The sequence below is a fragment of the Cornus florida genome, unplaced genomic scaffold, assembly GCF_030987335.1.
Source record: "Cornus florida cultivar Cherokee Brave unplaced genomic scaffold, ASM3098733v1 CherokeeBrave_3.0.0_Hap2_Chr02, whole genome shotgun sequence".
NCBI lineage: Eukaryota > Viridiplantae > Streptophyta > Magnoliopsida > Cornales > Cornaceae > Cornus > Cornus florida.
Window position 1 is genome coordinate 3,278,278 of NW_026775572.1, and position 24,919 is coordinate 3,303,196.

General features: G+C 35.4%; 1 protein-coding gene across 2 annotated transcripts in view; it reads right to left on the bottom strand.

Annotated features, from left to right (window-relative positions):
- Positions 1-425: 425 nt before the first annotated feature.
- The window catches only part of LOC132293139 (uncharacterized), a 28,257-nt gene continuing 3,763 nt past the window's right edge, over positions 426-24,919 (bottom strand). For both annotated transcript variants that reach the window (XM_059790479.1, XM_059790480.1), the window contains 18 exons: positions 23,545-23,630; positions 23,377-23,453; positions 20,613-20,669; positions 20,356-20,468; positions 18,825-18,904; positions 18,607-18,693; positions 17,582-17,662; positions 13,841-14,008; positions 13,620-13,754; positions 11,732-11,801; positions 11,190-11,311; positions 9,732-9,812; positions 9,049-9,186; positions 4,980-5,069; positions 4,693-4,746; positions 3,485-3,721; positions 993-1,045; positions 426-870 (listed from right to left, as the gene is read on the bottom strand). In XM_059790479.1, the coding sequence (XP_059646462.1) occupies positions 3,494-3,721; positions 4,693-4,746; positions 4,980-5,069; positions 9,049-9,186; positions 9,732-9,812; positions 11,190-11,311; positions 11,732-11,801; positions 13,620-13,754; positions 13,841-14,008; positions 17,582-17,662; positions 18,607-18,693; positions 18,825-18,904; positions 20,356-20,468; positions 20,613-20,669; positions 23,377-23,453; positions 23,545-23,630 (1,667 nt within the window). In that variant the 3' untranslated portion in view covers positions 426-870; positions 993-1,045; positions 3,485-3,493. The remainder of the gene's footprint in view (positions 871-992; positions 1,046-3,484; positions 3,722-4,692; positions 4,747-4,979; positions 5,070-9,048; positions 9,187-9,731; positions 9,813-11,189; positions 11,312-11,731; positions 11,802-13,619; positions 13,755-13,840; positions 14,009-17,581; positions 17,663-18,606; positions 18,694-18,824; positions 18,905-20,355; positions 20,469-20,612; positions 20,670-23,376; positions 23,454-23,544; positions 23,631-24,919) is intronic.

Sequence of the window (24,919 nt, forward strand, 5' to 3'; positions counted from 1 at the left end):
AAAAAATAAACGGAAAATAAAAGATCAATAAAAAATAAGTATGTATATGTTGTGGATCCACCAGTCCTTCATTGTGTTCTCTCTGCTTGGCAGTTGCAACATTTCTTTGCTTGGACAGCAATCACGAGTAGGACTTTGTCTAATTCCATTTCTACCCTCCCCTTTGCTTAAAATAACAAATACGTCAAAGATTATTTAGAAGGAACAATGATATTCATCCTTCACTTTTATTTTTACTATATATATTTATAATAAAAGTAAAAATATTAACCACTTATCATTTTTGAAAAAAAAAAAAAAAAAATGATAGTAATCATATTTTTTTAATAAATAATAATAATCATATTTGATTAAAAAAAATTATTTTAATAACTTTATTATTATACCTTTTTTTCATAAATTTTATCTTTTAAAAAAGAAAGACATTTTAAACAAAATTTCATTAAAAATTACAACATTTCCTTCTCTTTCCCAAATTTTTTGGGAGATAACAAAACCACACATAATAATTTTTGCATATTAACCAACTTTCATGTTATATTACAAAGTGAAAACTTCCATTAGATAGCCTAACAAGATAGATAGGATATTAAGAAAAAGGTATAGCCTAAAAAGATAGATAGGATATTAATCCAAATAACAACATAAAAAACTAAATCTTTGAACCTGTTGGGATATATATATATATATATATATATATATATATATATATGTCTGCAATAATAATCAAGATGTTCCGGGAGCTTTTGGATCATGGTTGTTGTTTGCTCCTGTTCCTGGATAGTCTGCCTCTTCCATTTCCATGTCCATCCTCCCTTTTATCAATCTTTCCTCTAATAGCTCCCCATCAATCCTCAAACCCATTACATCCTATAAATCAATTTAATTTAAGATAATTCATATATACATATAATTACATAATCCCACTCATATCTAGACTCAATTAATAAACTAGTGAGAGAGAGAGAGAGAGAGAGAGAGAGAGAGCAAACCTGAGCAAGTAAATCCTGGACCGATACTTCTTCCTTGATTGGCTTGAGGCTTCCTAATAATCACACAAATATATATATATATATATATACATCAGAACTCACACACACATATATATACACACACCACAACTTATATATATTGAAAGAAGTATATTGGATTGGATCCAATTAAATTGAATCGTACTTGAGTTAGGAATTGCGACAGAGGACAGAACTAAGGAGAAACCCAGAAACAATAGGAGCAATCGAAGAAAATAGGTGTGTTCCATGTACTTCATCAAACAAATCATTAATTTATGGAGCTGGAATTAAGCAGATTGGAGAAATGGTTGGTGAGAGAGGCAAAGGAAAGGATGTGGGTGGGAATGGTGATTGTGCATATATATATATATATATATATATATATATTGATAGAGATAGAGCTCAACCCAACAATTGAATATTGAATATACAAAGGAATATAATATGTAGGACTACTGGACTTAAAGTCAACCTAACTTGTGTTTGGAGTTGCACCTGCCTAACTCTGTCATCTTGGGTCACTTTTACATCATCAGGCCGCCTTATTTAGCTCAGCTATTCCGAATTCAGTTGTTCACACACACACACACATCATCATCATCCTTTAAGAAAATATATTTTCAGTATATAATTCGGGCCAATCCCCATTTGACAACTAAGCAAAAAATTAGATAAAATTTACACATTTTTAACACATTTGCTTAAGGTGTGAAATGGTGATAGTCTCAAAGAATTTTAGTCCACCCGTCAAAACAGAAAGTCCAAGCTTTATTTATCAATAAGTCAAGATGTCTAACTAATGCTCCATTTGGTAGTCTAAATTCGGAAAAAATAGATAGAATGAAGAGAGGAAGGAAAGGATATGTATCTCAATAAATTCTTTTGTTTGGTTAGATGTAAAAGAATAAAAATCGATATTACTATTTTATTAATATATCCTTAATGTACAAATTAATTAATACATCAGAATGAGGTGTGAGGTTGTCTTTTCGAATTTCTCTCTTCTCTTCTCTTTTCCTCCCCTTTAGAATAGGAGCAAAATGGTGAGTCACAACTCATAAGTGATGGCTAATCCCACCATCCTTCCCTTATCCATCCAACTCTTCCACCTATCAAATGATGAACACTCGTTTCATTCTCTTCTCTTCTCCTACGGTCCTACCGACCTAAGTTTCGTCTTTTATGTATTAAATATTATACATACTTCCACTATATATATATATATATATATACCCTCCAAAAATATCGTGATTATCTATGAGACCTGACCTAGAGCCAGTGGTTACTTTGCCTAGATATTTTGTTCCTCTCCTTGGTCGGGTTGGATTGAGACTTGAAACTAGTCCACCAAAGCTCAGCCACTTCTGAGTAGTAATTTAGTTCAATTGTGTAGGTAGTCTTGGTCAGAGAAAATATTGAAAAGAAGGGGAGGAGGAAAATTGAATTAATTGCTTTGTCTGTAAACCAAAGTTATAATATTTTACCATTAATTTGTCCTATTAACAAAATTTTCCATCCCAAATTAATATATTGATTAGAAAACTATGTAGTCAACACTTGAAAAAATTCAGAATTTTGTTATCAAAATGGATGCTTCTATAATATTCCTTTTCAAATTATACTTTATTTTTTCTGCAAATTTATTTATTACAATGGAGTTTTGGATATTAAAGCGATTATAAGCATATAGAATCATAGTTGGTACATAACAGTGTAGACAGATATACAAGGAATCATTTGACCAAGACCGCCAACGTGAGTGGTGTGAAGATCAGATCAGAAATGTGTTTGTGGCTTGGGATATTTCTCTTTCAAAGAGGTTGTTGGAGGTCTCACTCACCACGAAATTCACATATTTGTGGAAAATATTGTCGGTATCAAGATCTTGGAAGTTTCATCCTCCTAGACGTTGATTTATTTTACTATTATAACTATTTTTATTATTCTAATCAGCTGCATATAATACAAGACACTTTTCAAAAAAACACAAACTCATAAGTGATGCCGCAATGCGATCACAATTATGATGTCATCATAGATATTCTATATATATATATATATCATAAGCAACATGTATTCTTTCAGCCCAATTTTTAAAATAAATATAGAAGGCATTTATACACTTTCGAAGTGATGGAACTTCCAAGATCTTAATACCGACAACATTTTCCAGTGAAGAAGATTGAGAGAGTTTAATTGGCTAATAGAGAGAGTTTGATGCACACAACCTTATGAATGATCAATTACACTAAAATAATGGTTAGCATTTTCAATTTTAGTCTACAGAAATGCAGTACAAATCTTACAGACTATTAGAACCCCAATGGGAGGGTTGCAGAAATGGGGTGTACCAATTGTAACAACCTCCGATTCTCTTTATAGCCCCATTCCACGATGGCCCAGTTAAAAACAAAAAACACAAATAAAGAAGAAAAAAAAATTATTACATGAAATGAGAAATAAAAGCTTACCATAGCCAGTCAGTACCCATCATAACCATAATCATCACCATAGTCATATTCTTCCCCTACATTCTCATAATTGCCATGCAATCCTTCGGGATCCTCCCCATCTTCATACGCATCCTCTGTCCCAAAGTCGCCATTATTATAACCGTCCTCTAATTCAAGTTCTTCATTTTTGCTAATTGTCCGAAAATTGTCATCATAGTCCAAATGAGTTTCAGTCCGACTTTTCTTGGGAGCCACCTGTAGGACAAGTACATCAATGCAAATGTACTCAAAATAATGAATAGGTTTATATCTATTCCACCTTTTACAACACCCTGCTGCAAAGGCAAGACCACAACAACTACTACTACTTGGCTGGCTTATCACTGTCGTTGTTATCATCGTCATTGTTATCATTATTTTTTCATGTGTGAGCACAATATCCTTATCTGCTCCAGTCATAAATTTCCTCCGGGAAACCGGAAGGGAATGAAAATGCATTCCCTTTGGAATTAGAGTTGATTTATCATGTCCCAATTCATCTATAGATGGGCAGACAGAACAATGCAGTCAAAGTTAGAAATAGTTCCTCAGATTTTGGCACTTACGTCTTCAACCACCAAAATAGCCACAAAAGAGATGGAAGTTCTACTCTGCAGTCTGTATTCACACATCTTTTCCAATTTTTCAATGACTAAATGCAGGTGGAATAACTTTGTAGCATCAGGTGTATAACATAAAAATCGAAATTGTTTTCGTGGAATTCCAAATGGTCCTACGTAACATGGACACTAAAAAACATGTAACATGAAGTAACTGGGCATGAGACAAGTATATGATGCCACTAATGCAAATACAGAGACCCTATAGGCTTGCCAAGCAAAGAAAAAAAGGACACATTTCTAATTCACTGTCAGCTCCTTAGTAATACATTGTTGAGATCTCTGCCTCATAAGCATGGATATCTCACAAATACCGATGTCTGTTCAGAAAATTGTACACCAGTAAATTTGCAATGCATGAGAGTCCCAAAAATTGGGATTAGAGGAATCTTATGGCATTATATAAATCAGACACATAAACACACACACCCGTACATGGTCTGCTAATTGTGTTTTGTGTAACCCAAGTTTGGGTAAGTGGCTGCAAAAGAAAGGGGAGGCTTGACAGAAGGAAGAAGGGGAGAGGGGAGGACCTAAAACCAGAATAAGAAAGCTGATAAAACTTACAGATTCATCAAAAAGTTTCTCCAAGACATCGTAGTTGATTTTAGAACTGAGTCTCTGCAAGGAAAACACATCAATATACAATAATAAATGTCAACCATGCACAATATTCAAGGATGAGAAGATAATGGAAGAAAAAAATATATATATATATATATATATATATATGAACAGATTGTCTAAATCGATTAGACCAAGCTTGCCTTATTATTAGAGAAAGGAAAAAAACCCTTGAAACACAATAAAAGGTCAGGGAATTTGATTTATTCTGTTCTGTTTGGCATCAATACCTTCTTAGTTAACATTTCTCTAGTAGCTTCTGCAGCAGTTTGAGCAGGAACTGCATTTCTTGCTTCTGCAGCTCGCTTTTGTTGCCTTTCCTGCGAAGGGATGCATAAAAAACGAAAAAAATATGAAGACTCGTGGACAAGTCCAACTTGATTAAAGTAAAAAATAAAAATTTCACTACCACACACCAAATGCATGAATTTGTTTCTGCTAGACTATTACGTTCTTAACATTTTTACTAGTTACAAACAATCCTCCTCATCAATTTGCCATTCACTAAAATTGAGAAAAAGTCTTGTAACTCCATAAGCCAAACATTTTGAGAAATTGGACTTAGGAGTGTTTGAACTATGGTTTCACCCATTCTCTTTTCTTCTGCCTCACATCAAAATCCTAACCCCACCATCACTTAAATCCTTGCATGTCATACACCAACAATCACCACCTGCAACACATAGACCTCTCTCTCCCTCTCCCCCCCTACTCGGAAACTTTTTTAAAATTACCCTCTCAATGCAATCTCTATAACTAGCATTCCTTCCATTCTCTTCAAATTTTCCAATCCCAAATTTATTCAATATGACTGCAGCAATACATCACCATCCTTCCTGAAATTGGCTGTGTTTTCTCCATTTCTCCAGTGCCTTTCTGCAACAGTACAACTATATAGTGATTCATTTAATATATAGTCATTTATTTCAGATCATACCAAAATTTACCCAATAAAGGCCAATAAGAAAAGACTGACCAGAGCATCGAGGGATCAAGCACCCAAGTACGGCAAATGGTTCATTGCTTACTAAAAAAAAAAAAAAATTGAAAGAAAGAAAGAAAGAAAAAAAAGAGGACCGATAGTGGAAATTAAGACGTCCATTAGTTTGTTTATTTCGAGTGATTCTCATTATTATACATGGAAATTGGTTTCAAGCGAGAAAATGAAGACACGGGAAATAAACAAGACACGTGGACAGGTTGTATTTCCCAATGTACGTTAGTCGTGTTATATCATGACAGCATCATAATGTTTGGGAAGTGAACGTGGGATGAAATATTTCAAAATAATGATTAGAATGCATTGTTGCCAATTTGATTAATAGATGGCTTTGCTGCATATGGATGCCAAAAATGAAATGACTAGTTTGTATACTAGTTGCAGAAAGAAAAGAAGATGGACATTTAAGTAGTGGGAATATACATTCCACCAGCAGTAATACATGGGTTAGTAATAAATGGTTGGTTGGTTACGCCTAGGAGAAAAAGAGGGAGTTGATTTCTTTTTAAAAGAAGACATTAACAAACGCAACTGAAAGACCAGGGGTTAATATTAGAAGTAAACATTTTCCATTGGATCCATGAGTAATTTCAATATTAGGAAGAAAATATGGTTTGGACATGCGCAGAGACGACCAGTGAGTGCATCAGTAAGGAAGAGTGACATGGTTCACATTGAGGATAATACTAGGGAGGACGACCAAAATAAACATGGGTAGATTGAAGAAGGAAAGATACGACAACATGTTACTTGAATGAGGCTTTGGCATTACATAGAGCATATTGGAAAAACAAAGGATTCATTAACCAACCCCAAGTAGTTGAAAAAAGGCTTTGTTGAGTTGAGGAAGCAAATATAAAGCATTTTATAGTTTAGGGGTCATAACAAGGACTCTAAAAAAGAAGCATCAACGAGAAATGAGGGAAAAAATAAAAGATCACCATGGTCTTAAAAACGTGGGAAATAAAGAATCAATACGAAGTCAATTAACTTAATTATTAGCAGAATAAAAGAAGTAAATATTAAGCAGGTTGTATGGTAAGTAAATGATTTTACTAGTCGAAAAGAGCCTATAGACAATACTACAATCCAAGAGAATAGATTTCTCAAAAGAACTATGTTTGAGCTTGTGAATCCGCAACCCGCTCCTTCAATTGTTCTATTCCATTCCCCCAAACTGATCACCTCAAACCCCCAAAATTCATGCCAACACCTCAATTACCTCACCACTCCAACCAGAATGGTTCCACTCATCTTAAATTTACCATTAAAGAGCCTCAAAACACAAGTATACAAATCACAAAAATCTCAGCTGCTCCAGATCAGCATCACAAATAATGTAGTATCGCCAACAAATAATGTAAGAGAAATAAAATAGCTTTGTCTGCAATATCAAAATTACAACCAATAATCAACCCTTCCACCAACCGCTTGAGAAATCTGCTCTAAGCCCCCATCACCAAAATAAAGAGCAAGAGGGAGTGATTCCTCGTCTCAAGCACCTAATTGGAAGGGAGGGAAATCTTTCAAGAGAATAATTATTTCAAAATCAAGAATTCAGCTGTAGAGATGCATGTCTCCACCCATTTCCCCACTTATATCCAAAAGCCCATACTGCCCAACATATAAAGAGAGAAGCCCTTAATGACATGGCCATCAACCTTACCAATGTCAAACTTGCAAACCATTTCCAGCTCTATGCTCCTCCTAGACCTCAAATGGACACCTTCATTTGCCGTTAAAACCGGTATCCAAGAGTTGTCTTGAAAGGGATTTTGGTCTAAAAAGATGACTTCCGAAACCATGTGTCGAAGGTAATACCTTAGCCAACAATTTACCAATTACCACCAAACTAGTAGATCTAACTCTAAAGCTTTAATATCAACTGGACCTCCCCTTTATTGGCACTAAAGCCATAAAGGTAGATCCGGGAAAACTCACACTCCCATGCTCAATGAAGCACTGAAAAGATTCCATCCCCTCCTCCTCAACCATAGTCCAATATTGCTAAAGACAGGGCATCAAAAAACCATTGGGCTAGGAGCCTTATACCAATATACCCATTGCGATACTTTAAGGCCTCAAAATTTTCCTCTTCCAAAAATGGGATCTCCAGCCAATCCAAATTCAATCCATCCCCACCAATGATTGTGCAGTCAATACAATTTGTCTCCTTGTGAAGCATTTGCAATTGAATGGAAACAATATGTATTCTTTTCACTTGATTTGGGTCTCCAACTCACATCGCAATTCAATTTGTCTCCTGGTGGGGCATTTGCAATCGTACGAAGCAATTTGTATTATTTTCACTAGATTTGTGTCTACATTGGGCTAGGATCCTTGCACCAATATATCCATTGCGACACTTCAAGGCCTCAAAATTTTCCTCTTCCAAAAATGGGATCTCCAGCCAATGATTGTGCAGTCAATACAATTTGTCTCCTAGTGAGGAATTTGCAATCGATGGAAGCAATGTGTATTATTTTCACTAGATTTGTTTCTCCAACTCACTTCCCAATACAATTTGTCTCCTAGTGAGACGTTTGCAATGTATGGAGCAATTTGTATTATTTTCATTAGATTTGTGTCTCCAACTCACTTCCCCTTCACAACCCCCTCCCCCCAAAAAATAAAAAAATAAATAAATCCTCCTGAACTCCCTCGCTCTCATCTCCTACCATCTAGCATTCTCCTATGCTAACAAGACCCCTCTACTTTATTTCCTATAACATATCCTCTCTTTTCTCAATTCCAGCTCCATAGAAACTTTTTTGTTCCCATCCTTCAGTAACTTCAGTTTTGTAGCCAGGCATAAGAACCTGGCAGGATTTTGACTAATGGGGATAGATTTAAGGGGATCACCTCTCAGTTACCGTGTCCATTTTGGAAAGCTGAAGCCGCACCATCAGTGTAAATAATAACACATCAAGGCAATACATCTGTAAATAGTTAAATGGGGGAAATGTCGTCTAATATGTCATCTGACAAACTTTTTAACAGAATAAAAAGAAAAATCAAATTTAAAAAAATAAAAATAAAAATAACAATCTCTCCATGTCTTTGACACTTAGCTAACAAAATATAGGAGAAAGAATTCTAGCATCTAATTTAAACTATAATACATGAAAATGTATCAAGTCCTACATTATTACATTTTAACAATGGTACATTCTACCCAATTTATTAGCAAGAGTACAAGGTTTGGTTTCATTAAACATGGTCATATAAGCCGGTATCAGTTCGCTCCACAAAACAAAATAGTGAACTGCAATTTAAAAGTTACAGGTTAGAACAAACACCTTTCTTGATTTTGCCACAGCTGCTGCAGCAGCAGCAGCAAGCTCCTGTGCAGCTTGCATGTCCTCTGGACAGCTATAGGAACTGGACTGAAAAGCTTCCTTAGCAGCTGCTGCAGCTGCTTCCTTAGCTGCTTGTTCCTGTTAAGAATTCGCAACATAAAATTCTGTTGTGAGCTAATTACAGTATCAATATATAGCATAAATCAAAGATGAGAGTCCATAGCAAAAGAATAATCATCAAATCTGATCAAAAAACCAATGATTGTGTTAGCCAGTTTTTCACAATCCAATCAAAACAAAATAAGATGAGGGGGAAAACAAAACTAACTGAAAAACAAAAAGAATGGATTCTCTTTCTTTTTTTCTTTTTCTTTTTTCTTTCTTTACACTAGAAAGAAGAAAAGGAAAAGAAAATCCAATCATGAGATCTATATTTCCATAAAAAAATATATCAGAAACATTCTCAAATTTTGTAGAAACTTAGAATTATGTATCAAAAATCTTCAAACTACAATAAAAATAAAAAATAAAAAATAAAAAAAAAAAGCAATCACTACCTATCCTGCTAGAAGATAATGATAATTGTTAGGTTCGTACCCTCCTAGAACCGAATGGCCTTCAATTACTGTCTAAAGTATGCAGTTAATGAATTTTGAAATCAATAGAAATATGAATCAGATCACCTCCAGATACTCCCTGTTCATCTCTTCCCAAATAATCTTCTTGTACCGCTTCTCCTCCTCATTGTGAAGGTAACCATCGACCTAATGGAGCACATGATTTAGCATATAAATACTTGAAAAAATACACACACACACACACACACACACACACACAAATATGCAAAGATATTAGCAGTACACGCTTAGGAAGATATAAATGGTTGGGAAAGTGACAAAAAAATTATGAATGAAATCTGTAAGAGTCAGATGCCTCTTTTGGGTGGTAAAAAATAGACACTCTCAAGTAAAACTATAAATTGTGAGTCCAGAATACAGTCATTTGTTCTCATGTGCCCATCAAGTCAACTTATATCTGGAAAAAATAAAATATAAATGGAAGCAAGATACTGACACCAGAACACATTGGAGGACAGTTACAACTTACTACTTGACCTTACAGTCTAACTTCAGGTCTTTTTTGGGTGGGAATGACCAAGATTAGGAGGATAGTTCTAGATTAGTCATTGGACAACATAATATTAATATTCTTACTTCCAACATGCTTCCAAACACTCCACTGAATTGTGTTTTCATCAAGCAACACGTGCCATAATCTAATATATGAATAATCAAAATATAAAATTTCCTTGGAACAAAGTGCAAAACATAAAAATACAAACCATAGAAAACTTTAAAATCTGACCCAAACACACGAACATTTTGTCAATACTTTTATAACTTTTATGAATGTGTATGCATGCGTACACAGATGCTTTAATTTAATAATGTTGTGCTACACCAAGTTGCCTTAGCCTCATGGTCAGCTCTAATAACCTGAAGCAAACAACATGGATTCGATGTTTGAGACAGTATTTTAAAAACATAGTTGAAAATGAGAGATGCAGTTTTACAAAGAATCACTAATTTGGGAAACTACTGTACTCTTTGCGGGCAGAGAGATGAAAAACCCTTGCAAGTCTAAAATGATCACATGTCAATGTCTATTTGATTTATCCAATCCCTCTCCCACCCACCCAAAAAAGAAGAAGAAAAGGAAACGAAAAAAGATGCACTATTTTGTCTACAGAGCATAAACAAAATAAAAAGATAAGACAAAAAAACAAACTTTCCGCCCAGAAAGAGTTTCTCTGTGACTTCGGTGAAATTAATTGGCAAAACCAGGCCTCTAGCAGTCTAGCTGAGCCTTCTTTCTAAAAAAATAAAATCAAACTTGATTTTGTTATCAAATCTACTAAAGGATTTAGAGACTGATTTTTATAATGAAAAAGAAAAATCAGATGTTAAAAGGATCAAATCAGGACTTTCAATTTAGAAAATTCAAACAATATGGATCATACCTTTTCAACATCCCAAAACATTAAATTCTTTTTCAAATTAAGTCGAAGTTGAGAAAACATGTGTAGAATGTCCAGAGAGGCAAAACAGAAGGTAAAGAAAAAAAAAAGCATTGCTGCGTACCTCAGCATCATCAATATCAGAAAGGCTCTCTGATTCCTCAAAAACCATACCACTTGTACCATCAGCTCCATGTAAATTATTATCTGCACCATTGCCAATGGCTGCCTTCTCAGCAGTAGTTCCTGAAAGAAAATAAGGTTCAAAAGCAATCAAGTATTACTCCAATCGACTCCAATCGAACAATGCAGAACTTAGATCCTTTTAGTACCACACCTTTTTCAAGAGGATAAGGTTATCTTTACACAGGTCCCAAACTCAGATAAAAAAGAAGGGTTGTCTTAGGTAGTTGGACAGCCAGCATAAAACTTTTGTCATGACCAATAAGCACAGAAGACCTTTAACTGCATCAATTAGGAAGAGTGACATGGTCCAAATCGAGGATAATGCTAAGGGAAGGGGAATACCAAAATTCACGTGGATAGAGTTGGTAAGGAAGAATATGATAACATGTGGTTTAACTGAGCTATGGCCTTAGGTAGAGTGGAATGGAAGAATGGGATTCATGTAGCCGACTCCAAGAGGATAAGACAATATGAACTCACCAATACTCTCCGGCTCTGAAAACTGCAAATTTCCACTTATGACCTCACTTATGTCCGATCTTTTTTCAAACTATCAAATGTAAACACATAAAAGGAAATAATTAATATACTAAGAAACAAACACATAAGAAAGGAAGTGTCATATTAAAAAAAAACAGTAAGGTGTTATCTAGCCAAGACAGTAAGAGCATGTAAAAGATAAGTGATAGACAAAAAAGATTTTTCACTTGTCATTACTCACTGGCAAAAGTATCCTCAAGCACATGCAGACATTAGATGGAAAAACCATTGGAACCCCATCGACATATGCTTTCTGATGATATTAAGACTAAAAGAGGTGCAGAACATACTGTTTAACATGTTCTTTATGAGAAACACAGTATTTCAAGCAGTTTCTCCAACAAATCCATGAAACATAAAATATTCACCCAAAGCCCACCTTATATATCACAGTGCATCATACAATAAATAAAAACTAGGTTCCCAACACATAAATTAATTTTTAAAGATTTCCAGTTGAATCCAATTTGCATTTTTAAAACTAACTGGCGTAGTGGGGAAAGCCTCGAAAAATTAAGCAATTTTAGAAAACTGCACTTTCACGTATGCAAACTGATTCAAAGCTTCAATCAATATATCAAACTTCAATTTAAAATTTGCTGTAATGATTGAATATGACTTTTCTTTTACCCCTAGCTCCGGCCCCTTAAGTAGCATAGGAAAATTGTTTCCCAAAATTAATGGTCGTCCTTACAACTAAGATATAATTTATACATATAACAAGCATTTAAAACATGCCAACACCCATGCACAATAAATCAACAGTATTTTACATCATCTAATATGCACCGCACTACGTAGATATTGTTTGCTTTGCACTTTCTCCTCTCATTGCTCGTGATTTTACTCAAAACATGTCTACATGGTGAAGGAGTATCCACACATATAAATGCTTGGAAAATCTCCCCCCAACCGATGTGGGACATCACAATCACCCCCTCTTGGGACCCAATGTCCTCGCTAGCCTGGACCACGTGGGCTTGTGCACGCCCTCCCTCCACACCGTGTAGATATTGTCCGCTTTACACACTCTCCTCTCGGTGCTCGTGCTTTTGCTCAAAACACGTCTACATGGTTAAAGAGTGTCCACACATATAAATGCCAAGAACTCATCCCCCCGGGACGATGTGGGACTTGACATCCCACATCACTTTGAGGAAGAGGTTTGATGACACTTATACATGTGAACATCCCCCACTATGCAGGCACATTTTTAAAAACCGTGAGCACGAGACGAGAGGGTGCAAAGCGGATAATACCTACACGGTTGGGCCAGGTAGTGACAAATGATATCAGAGTCAATCTCCAATTGAAGCCTTAAACCTAGAGTATAATTCAATTACATAAAATGTGGTTGTATGAACACTTAACCATTAATTGGTATTGATCCCACCAAAGTAAAATGCACCCAAGGATCGACAGTCATAACATTGGTATTATTTGCACAAACTGAGTAATCAGACAATGCCGAGTGGGAGGATCATCACACAACTGATAAAAGTTACTCACACTTAATAACCCAAGTTGTTAACATTGCACCAAGCACTGGCCCTACTATAATAATACTTATCTAAAAAAAATATACTAAAACAGGGATGATGCTAAAAAATAGTTGGTCTCTAACTGTCCTCATCAAATGAATCAATCCATTAGTGATTCAGATTGACAATACAAATTTTAACTACTCAAATAATTTTAGCAGAATAGTTGGAATGAACAGGTTCAGTTAAAATGTTAGCGGTTGTAATTATTAAATAGAATTAGAGATTAAAATTTAATAAACTATAATATCTATAAGAAAATTTAAATGTTTACAGTTGTTTCTCACATGGCAAGGTATAGGAACAAGATTAGAATCATTAGTATCTTCCTCAGTAGATCCTTTTGACATTCTCTCCTGTTCAGCTCGCTGGAAAGCTGGAGGTTCTGATCCTCCCTCAAGCCCGCCTGAAAGTTCTATGAACTGAAACAAATGGTACAAGCATGAACCGAAGTTCTCAAAACTAAATCATTGAAACAGAACTTCAAGAAATGGATACAAGGAGTAACCTCATCATAACAACTTTTACAAAGTCCAGCGGCGAAAGGAGGTCTTCCACTGCCCTTGTGCTCACAAAGCAATTCGTTTGTCACAGATACTTTCAACCCAATATTTGGCAGATTGGCTGTATTACGTTCTCTTTCAAGCTCCTTAGCCTTCATGTGGAACTCCTCAATCTAAAAAGGAAAATTGATTGAAAAGGAAGAATACACAAAAAGACAGATAAGAAACAGCTGGTGCTACAAGCATTTGAATCATTAAAAATTTTGCACTCCAAAATCAAATCTAATCGTTAACAGCAATCATAAATTTAAAGATGAATAAACATTAGAAATATATAAGAGCATAAACATAAAAATAATAATTATAATTATAAACAAATAATAATTAAAAAAAAGGAATGACCCTGTTGAAGGCTTCAAATATTTTCAAGTGTTTCAAATTTTTGACATGTTAGATTCAGCATTATGGTGTTTCTAGGTAATACTACGATTAAAGAAGAACCAAAGTGGGTCCTCCCACACACGCACATACAAATGTACACAAACACGCATGCACATGCACGCACACATACAAATACATATATATATATAGAGAGAGAGAGAGAGATAGAGAGTCAACTCAATATATTGTTGCCTACTACAAAGTTAACTCATTCTCCATCCTAGCTTCCTAGGCTTAAGCAGCTCTTCTTTTATGACCGAGGGGCTAAAGAAAATGCTTTCTGACCCTCTCAAGTCTCACCATATCTTCAAATTTTTGTTTCTGCATCCTCCTGTGCACAAAAGAGGCTTAGAATGTATATTGTGTAGGAGAAAAAATTTTGTCGTAAATTATGGGTAGTTCAGTCTTTTACATTTTATATGGGTAGTTTAGTTACTTTAGGCTTTTATCTTTTATATGTTGCCTACTACAAAGTTAACTCATTCTCTGTCCTAGCTTCCTAGGCTTAGCAGCTCTTCTTTTATGAGTGAGGGGCTAAAGAAAATGCTTTCCGACCCTCTCAAGTCTCACCATATCTTCAATTTTTTGTTTCTGCATCCTCCTGTGCACAAAAGAGGCTTAGAATGTATATTGTGTAGGAGAATAATTTCTGTCATAAATTATGGGTACTTTAGTCTTTTACATTTTATATGGGTAGATTAGTTACTTTAGGCTTTTATCTTTTATATGGGTAGTTTAGTCTTTTACCCTTATGTTAGGGCATATAAATATGCTTGTATGGTAACTAGTATATTGACGATTGATTAATAATATCAATAACTTCTTCACAGTTTCCATGGTATCAATTATCAAAGGAAGTGATGATTCTAGTCTGAAATCACATCGCACGTTCACATCGCAACATCAGTTTGTTTTATCTGTTAGCATCGATCGGAACACTAAACAAATTCTGCAGCAATCCTTTTTCTTCATTCTACTTATGCTGGAAGTATTATTCTTCTATTATATGTTTGATGACATGATTGATGACATTGATGGAATTACTCATTTGAAGTCATTGTTGCAACAACAATTGGAGATGAAGGATCTCGGTCCTCTCCACTATTTCCTTGGTATTAAGGTGGCCTCTTTTCCCAAAGGCTATCTTCTTTCACAATCCAAGTATGCAGTGGACATTATTCACAAAGCTCATCTCACAAATCCACGAAGAGTTATGACCCCCCTGGATCTTTATGTTCGTTACACTTCCTCAGATGGCGTTCCCTTGGTTGATCCTACTTTGTATCGCATTCTGGTTGGCAGTTTTGTGCATCTCATTGTTACACAACCTGACATTACCTATGCAGTACAAATTGTAAGTCAATTTGTGTCTCACTAGGTTGTTGTTCGCATTTTGCGCTATCTGCAGGGTATCTTACATCATAGTTTGTTATTTTCATCTACCTCTTGGAACTTCGAGCTTTTTCTGATGCTGATTGGGATGAAGACTCAACTGATCGTAAGTCAACTATTGGCTTCTAGATCTTTTTGGTGATTCTCTCGTCTCCTGGAAAAGCAAGAAGCAGACAGTTGTTGCTCACTCCTCTGTTGAGGCTAAGTATCGGGTCATGGCTGCTACTACAGCAGAGTTAGTTTGGTTCAGATGGTAGCTTGCTGATATGGGCGTTCCTCTTTCTATGTACTGCAATAATAAGAGAGCTACTCAGATTGCTAATAACTGTGTCTTTCATGAGCAGTGAGCGTACCAAACATATTGAGAATGATTGGCACTTTGTGAGCCATCGTCTTCATCGTGGGACTATTTCCCTACCACATGTCACCTCTACTATGCAGTTGGCTGACTTTTTCACGAAGTCCCACACTATTATGCATTTTCATTTTCTTCTTGACAAACTCACGATGCTTCTCACTGTCACATTGTGAGTTTGAGGGGGGTGTTAGAGAATAATTTATCTTGTAACTTATGGGTACTTTAGTCTTTTACCTTTTATATGGTAGTTTGATTACTTTAGGCTTTTATCTTTTATATGGGTAATTAAGTCTTTTACCCTTTTGCTAGGGCATATAAATATGCTTGTATTGTAAAGTGTATATTGACGATTGATTAATAGCAATAGATTAGGGATTAGGGATTGGAGACGTGGGAACGATAGATAGATTAGGGATTGGAGACGTGAGAAAGATAGATAGATTAGGGATTTTTGTCTATTTAGTAATTTTTCAATTTAGGATATTTCAGTAATTTGGTATTTTAGGGTTTTATTTATGGTAGTAGGATTTGATTAGGGTTTTCCTTGATGCCTATTATATGTGGGTTATCAACATTGTTAAGGTACCTTTTTATGATTGATTATTGAAATTCAGAAAATTATTGTGATTTCTTCTCCCTCATTCTGATTTCTTAAATTATTGTGATTTCTTCTCCCTCATTCTGATTTCTTCCCCCACTATTGTTTTCTCTTCTCCCTCTCTCTCTTACTAGTTCTCTCTGAAATCGGTATCTAGTTCCTTAACACTGTTGATAACCCACATATAAATAGGCATCAAGGAAACCCTAATCAAATCCTACTACCATAAATAAAACCCTAAAATACTAAATTACCGAAATATCCTAAATTGAAAGATTACTAAAATAATAATAATTATAAATAGACAAAAATTCCTAATCTACCTATCTTTCCCACGTCTCCAATAGTAGGTTTGGGCCATGTGTACTTCAAGCTCTCGGGCGATGACCGGTTTTTCATCACTTCTCACCCATGCTTTTTCTAGCATGATTCAAGAATTCTTCACAAGCCTACTTCAGATCAGTGTCTCATTTTGTTTAGTTCTTCTATCACTAGTCAGGCTCACTTCCTTTCCAGGATATAGAACATGTTATTGCACCATATGTCCTTCACTTTTCATTCTTTATGGCGGCCCATATATATGTTCTAAGGAACATGGCAAATATAAAAGCTAACAGAGTGGAAGAAAGGAACTTCAGCAATGTTGAGGCCCATAAGGTTCAAAAATATGAAAATATTAAAAGACTTAACTTATTGGAGAAGGAAGCTGATGTCTTAAAAAGAAACCGTTTGCAATACTAACTAGTCCACACCCACACGCCACATTATATCCCATGAAAGGAAGTAATAATATAAATGAGAGGGATGCATTACAACCCACGGTAAATTAATTTTTAGTTTGAGCAAAACAAAACTCAGACCTCAGTAACCTATTAAAACCTGCTGCATTGCAATAATATGTTTAGATTCTAAATAGTCGCATGATACAATGCCATGCCATGCTAGAGTGAACAATACCGTTAAGCTCCCTGAATCTGTATTCTCGAATTCAATCAACCGCTTCGTCAATGTTGCTTCACAAATATGTACAATCCTTACCTGTGACAATTTAAAACGTGCATCTCAGGAAAAATGGCAGAAAATACTGTATATCAAACATTTTATTTCTAAAATAGGAATGCAAGTATGAATACTGTTGAACCTGATGCAGGAAAAAGAGTTGGGAACCAGAATAAGAGTAATAAGAGTATCAATAAAATAAACCTTGTCCAAGAAAGTAATATTCAAAGCCCATAAATAAGAACACTAATCACCTTCCAGGAAAAAAACAAAAACAAAAAAAGAATTGACCGCTAATCTTTTGCATTAAAGGTCACTTTGTTGTCCCACTAAATTCTGGAAGCTAAAAAAAATCTACACTGACAACAAGCGGATAGCTAACACTGTATCAAAGTTCATGTAGCTTCGTAAAGACGCATAGCTTCAGTCTCACTCACCCATGAACATCTATCACCAATACCAAATTTCAAGCCCCTGGCGACTTTAATTCCATCATTGGATATCACTAACTCCACAATCTTCGCTCATCTGATGTCCTCGAACCCTCTAATTATCTCCAGAAAATAAAAAAAATGCAACACAAAATAACCAAATACACCCCGTGATCAACTCAATTACCAACAAGTCCACAACTAGCTCAAAAACCACCAATTTATCCCTTGAAGAAACCCCTATCAACAGAATCCCATCCTGTGAGATGGCTCCTTTTATTAACCTCTATAGCACTAGAAAGGCAGACTGCTTGAGCGCTAATATTAGTAAGTTGCTCTCATTACTAATACTACAATGTCCTCTCAATATGTTAATAACCCTAAACAAACACTATGTTAATATAGTTATAAAGCATTAATTTTGATTCTTCCTGCAAAGACACTGATGAAAGCAAATTAAAAATTTTATTTGAATATTTCATAAGAGATCATGTTTTAAACAAGTTTGACCATCAAAATAAGAACACAACATATAATGTAAAATAAACTTACTATGTCTGACTTGGAACACGTGAGACCGTATGAAAGAGCAGCTATGTATATTGCTGCTCCACATAATCCACTAGGTTTTCTCCCAGTCTGTAGGCATTTAAGAACAAGTCATATAATTAAGTGAATTTCATTGTGATTACAACTACACCTGACACCAAAATCCTATCAAGAAGGTGTTCAAAAAGTCCAACAAAAATAAAAATAAATTAAAACCACACCTGCATCCAATCTCGCTTCATGCTAGCTATAATGTGAAGCGCCGTTTTGGAAACCGCCTTATTATCTTCTCCTAGTAAACCTGTAATATAAATAGATATTGGTAATTATGTCACCCTGCTAGAATATAGCATACCAGATGAATACACATATACCCTATATAGACCATACAACCAATCTCAATGAAACGGTAGTGTCAATTCAATTAACAATCACACTTTGACCTTCTTCAATGTGAAATTAGTTAACCAATATAAATAAATATTTAGGATATCAATTGAAAGACATGTAATAACAAGGAAATTTTGCGTGATGAAACTTTAGAACATAATTTCACTTGTGAAACCTTAGAAAAATGGTACAGAATACAACAAATAGTGGGACGTGGACAAGTGATAACATAGCAAAACTATAGAACATGGATGTTTCAATAGAAGAAGAGTTAGAAAACAAAAATAAAAATATAACTGAATAAAATTACTGATTACTTCGTTAGCAAAAAAGCTCAGGAAAATGTAGCAAAAGACGCTGAATAAGATTAAAAGGAGATGATTGTTGGCTCATCAGAATTCACAAGGAAAAACAAAACCATCTAGTCCTCACACACGCACACGAAGAGAACGATGATATAAAATAAAAATATTCACAAACTACACGAGGAGTGACTTACTGGACCCTAACTCACGCCTAAACCCTAAAAGGCCTACAATAAAAGCAGGCAAAAGAGGGCACAGGTGGGCTGATATTTGCAACACCTGCATCCAAAGTCCAAAACTTACCGCGAGTAGTTTTGGGGTCCAGTATCACATTTCAAGATCTCCCGGTCCTAAAAGAAGCATAACCCATCAGCAAAGGTCAAACCGCATTAAGCCAGTTTGTTGGCTAGAAGAATGTACATGACTGTTGATGTGTATTAATTGCTACTTGTAGATTTTTCTCAGGAGAATTCAAAAGAGATACTTGATTTGGAAAGGAGTGATTGTCAAGCTAGCGATGGCAGCAAAAAGAATCTGATTCCACCAAGACAAAAGCAGAATCAAGGGCATCCTCTCTTTCAATAACAATTTACTTAAGCAGGGTGGTTATCGTGTCTGGCTCCTTTAACTACCCTTCCTTTCTGTTTTTTACAATTAGCATCAGAATTCAGAATGTCTAAATACAAAGGCAGTGTGAATTAATCAAGGGTGTTGGGAAGGATAAAATTGGCAGAGTATACTGTGCTACTCCAATATATAAATATTAAACTAATTATTTGGATGTCCAACTCATTTCACACACACACACACACCCAAAATTAGCCCCCAAAAAAAGGTAAATGAATTCCCTCCATGCTGGAGAATAGAACAATTTCCTTCTCTCCTTGGATGTATTTTATTCCATTCAACACTCTCTGTTGCTTAACAGTACTTCCATTCTCACATTACAGAAGAACCCATAAAAATTTGATATCTCAGTTAGGGAATTGTCAAGTGACACCTCAGTTTAAACATTCAAGTATATCTCCAAACAATTTACAGTCAATTATGTACTTACGTGCCGTAAATTTATGAATAAAAAGGCTGGGATCAACAGGTTTTTGAACAATGGGGTGCTCTTCAAGGCTTAGCAGTTTGCAAAGCTGCAAAAATACTGCACCCAGCACATAACTGCAATACAAATTAGCTAAAAGCATCAATAAATTCCCTATTCCCAAAAAAATATTATGGAAATTGTCACAACTCAAATGAGATAAAAAAAAAATATTTAAAAAAATAAAAATAAAATTACCATCTAAACAAGAGGTTCCTTACACGTTTATCCTCAAATGATCTGAAAACTCAATAAGAAGATACGGCCTTTTATTTTCCCTGCAAATATACAATAAAATAAATTCAGTAATTGCTCACTTTTGACATCACTGAGAATTACGAGGAATTTTCTCATAAGCTCAATCATAAATGGTAACATTATTCAACACTTCTCTTTACTGCCAATTAACAAAAGGGTTTGTTGTAAATATTAGAGAAATTAAACGAGTAGAACATACAGATATTATGTGGTTCAGCCTCTAGGGCCTACATCCACGGCACAAAGAGCCCAAAGGGCTACATCACTTTTATAAGACTCTCTTTTCATACACAATACAATGGTGGAGGCTCCTCTATATAGGAGAAGAAATGATGAGAATGGAAAGAGATAGAAAATAGGAAACAAGGAGGATTTTTCTCCACTAATTCCTCTAGTATCAGTAAATCTTCAATAATAGGAAACAACATCAATTACTGGATGATTTTCCTACATTAGTTCCTCCATTAAACCTTCAATGCTCCCCCTCAAGTTGGAGCATGAATGCCCAACTTGCCATTGAGATGACGAGTAGCAGCAAGTGCGAATGATGAAGAGAGAAGGCAAAGAACAATGCTACTGAATACACAGGCAGCCCAAACAAATTAATAAAAACTGTCGGAGACACGGCAAAGGAGAAGAACAATGCTACCAAACACCCCAGCAGCCCAAAAAAGTCAATAAAAATTGTCAGAGACACGGCAAAGGCGAAGACAATGCTACCAAACATACCGGCAGCCCAAACAAGTCAACACAAACTGCAGGAGACACGACAAAAGGGAAGAACAATGCTACCTAACATACCGGCAACCCAAACAAGTCACAAATAGCACCAAGAAACCCTAAACAACATTTTAGATACCAAGGGAATACCCCAAAATAGGGGTCCGCACCTAGAAATAGAAATTAGGCTCTGATACCATATAGTAAATAATAAAATAGAAGTGAAGAGAGAAATGAAACGGGTAGAACTCACAGATATTACATGGTTAAGCCACTAAGGCCTACATCCACAGCACAAAGAGCCCACAGGGTTACATCACTTATATATACCCTCTCTTTTCATACACAATACAATAGTGGATGCTCCTTTATATAGGAGACGAAATGATGAGAATGGAAAGAGATGGAAACAAGAAGCTTTCTCCAACATTAACCATTCACGTAGTGGATCAAAGGCAGTACTATTCCAATTCCATAAGTCGGGTACTAAATCCGACTATGAATAATTTGCACACTATTATGCAATGCACATTGAACCTTTATAAAAGTGATGACAGACGCTTTTTGGCCCCTTGGGCTGTAAGTAATACCTGTAAACATATAAACTTGGGTTTTCATTGAGTTTAGAATATAGGTTTTGAAAACAAGGTTACAAGGTGAAAAACTAAACAGACTATTAGAACACTCCCCTTCGGTTGCATCACAAATCACACAATCTAAAATTTCTAAGTCAAGTCTATAGAATTAAAAGATTACACCGTTAAGACACCAACGTGAAAACTCTAACTACTATACTTTTGACCTAATCATGATCGAGTAACGCATGTTTCCCTGTAACAAGACCCACAAATTACTACTACAGCTCATGTCAAACAAGTATATAATTATCAAAGTGTTCCTCAACTCCTAGGATATAAAATAATATAAGACAATAACAGCATTTTAAAAATAAAAAAAGAGAGTAAAATTAGAGCTAGATTAAACTAAAGTCAGTTACAGAAGGTATCTAGCATGCTGCATAAGGAGTTCCCAACAACATGCTCTGCATCTGAATGTAGTACAAGTTCCCAACTAGCCAAATCAAGATGTACAACCATCGTCATTAGTGCGCTGGCCCCAATCTATGTTACATGGACTCTTCAAAAGTAGTGAAGTACCTGAGTCGGACATATATTGCTCAAACATGGGTATGGGAATGTGTAGGGGGGGCAAATTACGACACGACACGACACGACAATACTATACAAATACGACATGAGTTAAAAGCGTTTGGATTTGGCATAAACGGGCTTGGGTCATAAAAGGGCCTACACGATTAACCCGTTTACTTAACCGTGTCGAGTTAAGGTTGAAGAGTTCAACCCGTGTAACCCATTTATGACCCATTTAACTCAACATGTTATAATCGTGAATATGACCTATGTAATATGTTACATGTTTAAATCCAATTATTATGGATAATTAAGTCAATTCAATATAAATCTTGTCTTTTCCTTATTAAATGGGTTGGGTTTGGATTTACCTATTTAGTATAATACCCTTACATTGACATGACACGAACACAACCCACGAACACGAATTGCCACTCCTAGATATGTGTCCGACACTTTTGGGTAGACATGTACTTAAAAAGCATATCCAATCATTCAATTATATTTTATTTTTATTTTAAAATAGGCCCCAATAACTAAAAGAGGACGACATAGTACAATCTGCACTAGAGCACTATCATATGAGAAATTTCACAAACGAATCCATCTAAGCTCTTAAACAATTAGCACGTCAAAATACCAACCGAGAAGAACCTTGCAAGAGAATCCTTGCCCCATTGGCATGTCTTATTTTTCTTAGTAGCACTGAAGAGAATCACTATTTCATTTTTATTTTGTATACTATCAGTCTATGTCCCAGAACAAATATTATCCAATTTATCCCTAAAATAATGAGAACAACAAAAATAATAATAATAATAATCACCACAAAGACCAATTTAACAGAATCACTTACCTACATGATATGTAAAGACAAGCAGCTTCAACTTGCTCTTTTCTACGCCCTCTAGTGAAGTTCCGCTCAACTGCTATCTTCGAAGTAACAGAAATTTAAAGATTTGACCACTTAGTGAAAAAACAAACAATCCCAAGTAACAAACTTTATATACATGAACAGCAATACCGTATAAAAGGCAAAAGCTGGGCGAACTATAGAATCACCACCCTGAATACCCAAAGCATCTGCCATTCTTGACATATTAATAAAAGCTGCAAAATGTTAACAATATGAATTAATCATCAAAAAATTCTAATCAAACCAAACTGTTAAAAAGACCTGAGGATTTAAATAGCATTCACTACTCATCATAACAGTTGCAATAAAAAGCTGAGGATTTGAATTACATTCAATTGTTGTCATGCCAGTCGCCGTCTTAATGGTAAAACAAAGTAGCAAATAATTTAAGGTTTCCATGACATTAATGCTCGGTTTGGTTGGAGGGATGGAAAAATAGATGGAAGGGAAGGGGGAAGGAATGGATGAGGCGTCCCTAGGGAATGGAAGGTGTCTCCCTCATTTCTTGTTTCGTTGGATGGAATGGATAGTAGAAAGGATGGATGGCTGACACATTTTTATTTTTATTTTTGTTAGGTTGGAAGGAAGGTAAAGAGGGTTTTATATTCTTTTTACCAATATACCTTCATTATATTAAATTATAAAAATTAGATATCCATTGCAAATGGGAAGGTTAAAAATGAAAATTACTAATAACTCCTCTCTCTCTCCTCTTCCTCCCAATTTTGGGCGTATAGATCCCTCCTTGCTTCCTCCCTCTTTTCCCTTCCCTCCAACCAAACACGGAAAAACTCTTTTATCCCTCCTCTCATCCATCCCTCCTCAACCCTTCCCTCTAACCAAACATAGCATAAATCAGGTGGATATTAGGATGGTTACTTTACAGCATAATGGTTTAAGACATTATTTTACTAGAAAAAATAAAAATAAAACAGAAGCCAGCACAAAGTGTATAACATTTTGTGTTAATGAATCCCAAAGGACAGCTCCACGTGTTCAAAAATGTATTGCAGTCAATTGAACACTCCAAACTGCCCTCCCCTTCTTATCCCTGCAGCAGCACTACACATACCACATATTTCAGAAGAAGAAAGGAGGGGGGAAAAAAAAAAAAAACAATCACCTCAAAATACACATTAGAATAATCCACTAATTCCACAGCCTCATTGCACATAACATTATCGCACCAACTTGAAACGAACCAATTTCTACTAACCAAGTAAACCCACAGTAAGATGATTACTCTTTTTGAATATTAGCATTATATAACACTTGAAAACGTTAACACACTTTCTAATTCCCCCAATCAAGTTATATTGGATAAAAACAATATTGAAATTTGCAGCATTACCCTCCCAAACAGTAATACTTCACCCAAACTTCTTCATTTCCATAGATACATGAAGGTGAGGATAAACCTCCATGAGGGGAAAATTCCTATACTGAACATATTTCCAAATTTAACTCCACCCCCATATCCGAC